Genomic DNA, 7,784 nt, shown 5'->3' on the forward strand with positions numbered 1-7,784 from the left:
TCATGAGCTGAAACAGAACGTCATCGCTGATCCTGTTTCTCTCTTTCGACTTTATATGTTTCATTGTGGAGAAGTTGCTCTCGCAAATGTACGTGCTCCCAAACATGCTGGCCATTGACAGTGCAAAATCCCTGAGAAGTGGAAAGCGAGACTCTGGTAGTAACCTCCAAAATGAAACTCCCCTCTCACTGCGCTTTGCTTGAAAAAACGGGTCTGACTGAATTTCGCAAAGTTCAAGCTGCAACTCGGAGGGTTGCTCGCTGACAGCAGCAGAGAGTGGGTCAGTGAATAACGCTATTCGTGGCTGCATGGCGTGGAAATCATGGAAGCGGCACTTAAACTGCTGCTGCAGTGTTTCGATGTCGGCTCTGTATTTGTGAAAATTTTTCTCGCATTCAGGGACATCTCTCCGGATCTCTTCACAAGCGGGAAAGTGTGCAAAATTTTGACAATTGGATGAAAATCCTTCTTTGAAAAGCTCTAATTTACGCCGAAATGCATTCATGTGTGCGTAAAGGTCGGATACAGTTTGGCCTCGCCCCTGTAACTGTGTGTTCAGGTGATTGAGGTGTGAGGTAACGTCCGTAAGGAAGGCCATATCGCAAAGAAATTCGGTGTCTCTGAGTTTCGGGTGTAGGCACTTGTATCGCCTCGAACACTGTCCTCCAAAAACACAGGCAGTTCGGTGCGCAACGCAAAAAAACGCTCCAGACACTTTCCTCGGCTCATCCATCTAATCTCGGTGTGCATTTGTAAATCCCCATACGCCGCGCTCACTTCATCCAAAAAAGCTACAAACCTCCTGTGACTGAGAGACCTATTCCCTCCTCGGATGAGATTTGTAACTTTAGTCACCAGATCCATAACGTGACTGAAGTTAAGTGTCTTGGCACAGAGAGCCTCCTGTAGAATTAAAATAAAGATTAGATTCAGCGCTAAAATCTACACATCCTGTCATATTAATCTCATAAGGCCGCCCATATTCATATTAATAAAAAGTGAGCTGAAGATAAAACAACTCACCTGATGGATGATGCAATGCAGTATAGGACAGTCCACCCCACTCTGTTGGAGGAGCCCGGCGAAACCATTGTGTTTTCCTTGCATCGCAGGTGCGCCATCAGTAACGACGGCTGACAGCTTGTCAAAGCCACCATAGTACTCATTCACAACACTTTTAACGGCGTTGAAAATATCCGTCCCTTTAGTAGTGTTGTGCAACGACACCAATTTTAAAAGTTCTTCGTGTACAACAAATGAACTGTCAATCGTTCTAGTGAAAATCAGTAGCTGGCTAATATCCGTCACATCTGTGCTCTCATCCAACGCTAATGAGAAGTATTTGCAGTCGTGCATGACTTGTTTCCGTTTGCCATCGACGTGATTATGGATGTCAAAAATTCTGCGTGTCACTGTGCGACGGGACAAGGAGACAGTTTCAAAGTTTTTAGCCATATCCTCGTCTCCAAATGATTTGGCCATTTCCATTGCACACCTCTTCACCATTTCGCCATCTGACAAGGGCTTCTTGGCTTTAGCAAGCTCCAGTGCCACAGAGTAAGACGCCTTGAGGGCAGACTCCTGTGTGGATGTAATTCTGGTAAAAATACTCTGTTGTTGATTGAGCTTCACTTTCAGGTCAGCTATAACAGCGGACCTAGCAGCTCCGGTGTACTTTCCATATTTGTCCCTGTGTGTGGTATTGTAATGGCGACTTAAGTTGAAATCTTTGAATACCGATCTTGTTTCCAAACACACTAAACACATAGGTCTACCTTTGAATTCTGTAAACAGATAATCTGTTTCCCATCTCGTCTGAAAAGTACGATTCTCTTGATCCAGTTTTCTTTTTTTACCTCTCATGGTTCTTTATCTTCATCGTTGACTGTAGTGAAGCAGGTCCGACTAAGAGTTTTGCATAGGAGGCGCCCTCTATCGGTATACTGTATCATTACCATTTGGAATTTGTTCAGATGTAGTAAAACCCCTTTTGGCGGGCTGTGACGCGTTCGGGCGCGCGCGCCTCCATTGGACGCGACGTCACGCCAGGCTCGCTGGTAGGCTGCTACAGTTGCTGCGGAGCAGCCAATGAGCGCGCTAGACAGCCCGCTCTAGGTCTGCTAGCTGCTGCACTGCGTTGACAATTATGCAAAATTAAGGATCATTTTTGGCTTCATATCTCGAGAAAAGATGACCTTTCCCGTAGCGTAAGCTTCTTACGCAATACGAGAGAACATCTCGTAAGAGAACAACATTTCTATGGTATTTGAAAATTGACCCGCGGGCCGCACTGAGTGAGGAGGCGGGCCGCATGCGGCCCGCGGGCCGCCAGTTGCCCATCCCTGTCCTATGACATTAAAAATGATTCTAAATTTAAATTATCTCATATATGTGGCTATTGTGATTCACGATCATAGGCCCTGTCCAAAATGGTACACTTCATATTAATTTTCGGTCTTGTGTACTTATTTCATGTGTCCGTTAAATCCATGAGACCGTAGGGCGACAGTGAAAGCGGGGTTACGTTTTTGCACGTCGTGCACAGTAACCCTAAAGGCACCGGGGTGGCAGTGCCACCGGCTTGTTTATATATATATATATAAATATAGCTGCGAGCAGTGATGAAGGGCCAAAGCCGGCGGCACCGCCACTCCGGTGCCTTTAGGTAACTAAAGGCTCCGGGGTTGCGGTGCCACCGGCTTGGGCCCGCAATCACTGCTCGCAGCTATATTTATATATATATATATTTTTTTTTCTCTATTATTATTTTTCTTACGACTATTCGGGCACTTTTGGGGCCCTTAACATGCTCGAAAACTCTTGAAACTTTGCACACATGTCAGAATCCGCGGCCATCAGGGGTGGGCTGAAGCTGGTTTCCGGGCGTGGCCGGGGGGCTCGACAGCGCCCCCTGGAACGGGGTCCGAAAACATGGTCCATAAATCAAACACGAATGAAAAATTGCCAGGGGATTTTTGATATCTCGAACGGTTTGGCCGTGGCGAGGAAACGAATTTATGGCGAGAAACAAGAAACAGGAAGTGTGTTATAACTTCTGCATACATTAACTGATCTTGATGAAACTTCAGCAGTGTGTTCGTTGTAAGAGGACTATCACATGGATGTGACTATTGTATTAGGCAATATATTTCCATATATGGGATTTAATATTTATATTTTCCAATATATTGCAATATATGCATAGACCATATATGTATATATATTGATACATATAAAACAAATATATTGCAATCAAGACCAAAAAAGTCACTATATTTTTACATATAATAGGTTGTCTTTATATGCTTTAATATACTGCAATATGTGTGCTATATATATATATATATATATATACTGTAGTTTTACGGAATTTTACTGTTTTATTTTGCAGATTTTTCATTTATAATTATATAATATTACATATTAATTAATAGATTAGCATTTATATCCTTTTATCCTTACGGAACAAAAATATATGGGAATATACTGCAAAATATAATGCGATATATAACATAATACATTTCCATATATTGGAAACAAGTGCTTATATTTTCAATATACTGAAATATATGCATTGATCATGTATGGCTATGTATTAATACATATAAAATATTTATTAATGAAAACAAAAATAGTATTACATGTAATATTCACAGTTTTATCCTTTATTGTGTACATTATTGCACATACATGTTCCCATATACATGTTAATGTATATTCACATTCATGAAATGAGTTACAACATATTTCTAGTTCCCAGCATGCTTTGCTTCTGACTGGTAAAGGAGAGCAAATGTTAAAATCAAGTGTTATTTAATGTGTTTTGCTCAATATTAATATAGTGGGAGATCTGTTAGTGTTTCATGTTCTATTACTTTGGAATTTAAAATGTTTTCTGGTATGTCTGAGTTTTTGGGGTCACCATTGTGCTGAAGAGTAGAGCCTGTGGTTATGTTGACGATTGGCTTGAGACCATTAAGAGTAGACTTTAATTACTATATTTGAATAATAATTACTTTGAGCACGATATTAAGTGGTATAAAGGTTTGCACATATATTGCAGGTTGCATATTTATTAAGTATTCATATATTTTAGATGTTACATGTATTTATCTCCATATATGTACATGCATTATATGTGCATATTCACATATATGTACACATATATTGTGCATACATTTTACAATATATATGTACATATATTTCCATATAATTTTGACATATATTCTACCATATATTAAACATACATGTGACACTATATCTTTACATATATTATCAATACATTTTGCCATATAAATCGGAATACATTTGGATATTTATAAATATAAAATTGCATATATTTTACGATATATAAACACATATATTATATATTCATGCTCAATATATTGCAATATATGGAAAGCGGCAATCATTTGTATATTTTGCAATATATTGCAATATATTACATGAATATATAATATATTGTATAATATATTTATCATTAACATATTATTCCATGTATTTCCAATATATAATATATTGGAAAATAATATATTACAATATATTTCAAGTAATATATTGGTAAATATATTTTCCTTTCGTAAGGGAAAAAAAAAAGTCCATATTTGACCTACTATATATATTTCTGGCCAAAAAGTACTTGATCTTGAACATTCTATATATAATGACTCCTTATGATGTTACATCAGCCATACAGTAGTCCACATTTAACCTATTGAACATATCTCTTGCCAAAGGGTCCTCAAAAGGTTGTTTTTTTACTATATAAACTCATTGACTCCTTCTGATGTTACGTCAGTAGTCCATATTTGACCTAATGAACATATTTCTGGCAAAAGAAAACTCAATTTTGAACTATCTACACATTCTCATTGACTACATCTGATTATACATCAGCCAGCCTGTATTTGACCCATTGTAAAAAAAATTCTGGCCAAAGGGTCCCCAAAAGGCAGCTTACTATATATTCTCAAAGACTCTATCTGATGTTAAATCACCAGACAGTAGTCCATATTTGACCTACTGAATATATTTCTGGTCAAAAAGTACTTGATCTTGAACATTCTATATATAATGACTATATATAGAAGTCTTATGATGTTACGTCATCCACATAGTCCACATTTAACCTATTGAACATATTTCTGTCCAAATGGTCCTCAAAATGTTTTTGTTTTTTTACTATATAAACTCATTGACTCCTTTTGATGTTACGTCAGTAGTCCATATTTGACCTAATGAACATATTTCTGGCAAAAGAAAACTCGATTTTGAACTATCTACACATTTTCATTGACTACATCTGATGGCCGGAAATATGTAATTAGGTAAAATATGGACTACTGTATGGCTGACCTAACATCAGAAGGAGTCCATAAGTTTATATAGTAAAAAACAAACATTTTGTGGACCCTTTGGCCAGAAATATGTTCAATAGATCAGACTTTTGTATGGCTGAGGTAACTTCAGATGAAGTCAATCAGTATGTGTGGAAAGTTCAAGATTGAGGACTCTTTACCAAGAATTATGTTCAGTAGGTTCAAATTGGACTACTGTATGTCTGATGTAACACCAGAAGGAGTCATTATGTAAAGATTGTTCAAGATCGAGTACTCGTGGGCAATGTTTCATTTACAATACATCAGCCAGCCTGTATTTCACCCATTGTAAAAAAAATCTGGCTAAAGGGTCCCCAAAAGGCAGCTTACTATATATTCTCAAAGACTCTATCTGATGTTAAATCAGCCAGACAGCAGTCCATATTTGACCTACTGAATATATTTCTGGTCAAAAAGTACTTGATCTTGAACATTCTATATAGTGACTCCTTCTGATGTTACCTCAGCCATACAGTAGTCTATATTTAACCTATTGAACATATCTATGGACAAAGGGTCCTCAAAATGTTTTTTTTTTTTACTATATAAACTCATTGACTCCTTCTGATGTTTCGTCAGCCAAACAGTTGTCCATATTTGTCCTGCTGAACATGTTTATGGCCATAGAGTACTCGATATTAAATTTTCTAGATATTCTCATTGACTACTTCTGATGTTACGTCAGCCAGCCTATATTTGACCCAATGAAAACAAAAGTCAACTTACTATATATACTCGTAGACTCCGTCTGTTGTTAAAGCAGCCATACAGTTGTCCATATTTGTCCTGCTGAACATATTTATGGCCAAAGAGTACTCGATATGGAATTTTCTACATATTCTCATTGACTACTTCTGATGTTACATCAGCCAGGCTATATTTTGGTCCATAGAAAATATTTTTAGCCAAAGGGTGCCCAAAAGGCAACTTACTTTATATTCTCAAAGACTCTTTCTGATGTTAAATCAGCCAGACAGTTGTCCATATTTGACCTGCTAAACGTATTTCTGACCAAAGTGTCCTCGATATTGAACTTTCTACACATTCTCATTGACTACTTCTGATGCTATATCAGCCAGCCTATATGTTGCCCATCTAAAATATTTCTGGCCAAAGGGCAACTTACTACATATTCTCATAGACTCTTTCTGATGTTAAATCATCCAGACAGTAGTCCATTTATGACCTGCTGAATATATTTCTGGCCACAAAGTACTTGATCTTGAACATTCTATATATAATGAGTCCTTCGGATGTTACCTCAGCCATAGAGAAGTCCATAATTAAAATTATAAACATATTTCTGGCCAGAAAGTACTCGATCATGAACTTTCTATTCGTTCTTATTCACTCCTTTTGATGTTACGTCAGCCATACAGTAGTCCATTTTTTGACCTACTGAACATATATCTGCCCAAACAGTACTCGATCATGAACTTTCTATACATTCTCATTCACTTCTTCTGAGTAGTCCATTTTTTGACCTACTGAACATATTTCTGGCCAAAGGGTTGTCAAAAGGCAACATGAAATATATTCTCATAGACTTATTCTGATGTTAATTAAGCCATACAGTCGTATATATTTGACCTAGTGTATATCTTTTTTGGTCCAAGAGTACTCGATCTTGAACAATCTTTACATAATGACTCCTTCTGGTGTTACATCAGACATACAGTAGTCCAATTTGAACCTACTGAACATATTTCTTGGTAAAGAGTCCTCAATCTTGAACTTTCCACACATACTGATTGACTCCATCTGAAGTTACATCAGCCATACAAAAGTCTGTATCTGATCTATTGAACATATTTCTGGCCAAAAAGTACTCGATATAGAACTTTCAACACATTTGCATTGACTACTTCTGATGTTACGTCAGCCAACCTATATTTGACCCATTGCAAAAAAATTCTGGCCAAAGGGTCCCCAAAAGGTAACTTACTATATATTCTCATAGACTCTTTCTGATGTTAAATCATCCAGGCAGTAGTCCATTTTTGACCTGCTGAATATATTTTTGGCCAAAAAGTACTTGATCTCGAACATTCTATATATAATGACTCCTTCGAATGTTACCTCAGCCAAAGAGTAGTCCATATTTAAAATAATAAACATATTTTTGGCCAAACAGTACTCGATCATGAACTTTCTATACATTCTCATTCCCTTTTTCTGATGTTACGTCAGCCATACACACGTCCGTAATTGACCTACTGAACATATTTCTGGCCCAAAAGGATTCGATCTTGAACAAACTTTACATAATGACTCCTGGTGTCACAATAGACATACAGTAGTCCATATTCACCCTACTGAATGTTCATATCTTGCTAAAGAGTCGTCAATCTTGAACTTTCTACACATACTGATTGACTTCGTATGAAGTTACATCCGCCATACAAA

The 7,784-nt window shown here is 37.4% G+C and overlaps 1 protein-coding gene across 1 annotated transcript; it reads right to left on the reverse strand.

Moving 5' to 3' along the window:
• Positions 1 to 555: 555 nt before the first annotated feature.
• LOC130087730 (SCAN domain-containing protein 3-like) lies at positions 556 to 1,879 on the reverse strand. Its single transcript, XM_056254214.1, has 3 exons — positions 1,857 to 1,879; positions 1,024 to 1,690; positions 556 to 903 (listed from the first exon to the last, which is right to left on the reverse strand). The coding sequence occupies exons 1-3, from the start codon at positions 1,877 to 1,879 to the stop codon at positions 556 to 558; spliced, it is 1,038 nt and encodes a 345-aa protein (XP_056110189.1).
• Positions 1,880 to 7,784: the final 5,905 nt, after the last annotated feature.

Source organism: Rhinichthys klamathensis, unplaced genomic scaffold (assembly GCF_029890125.1).
Source record: "Rhinichthys klamathensis goyatoka isolate OS25496 unplaced genomic scaffold, OSU_Roscu_1.1 h1tg000111l_1, whole genome shotgun sequence".
NCBI lineage: Eukaryota > Metazoa > Chordata > Actinopteri > Cypriniformes > Leuciscidae > Rhinichthys > Rhinichthys klamathensis.

Excerpts from the sequence above, each read along its gene's own strand:
- LOC130087730 (XM_056254214.1), bottom strand. The coding sequence starts at position 1,879 with ATGAAGATAAAGAACCATGAGAG. Across the intron at positions 1,691-1,856 it reads AAGATAAAGAACCATGAGAG|GGACAAATATGGAAAGTACA; the intron begins GTAAAAAAAGAA and ends TACCACACACAG. Across the intron at positions 904-1,023 it reads TGCATTGCATCATCCATCAG|GAGGCTCTCTGTGCCAAGAC; the intron begins GTGAGTTGTTTT and ends TTAATTCTACAG.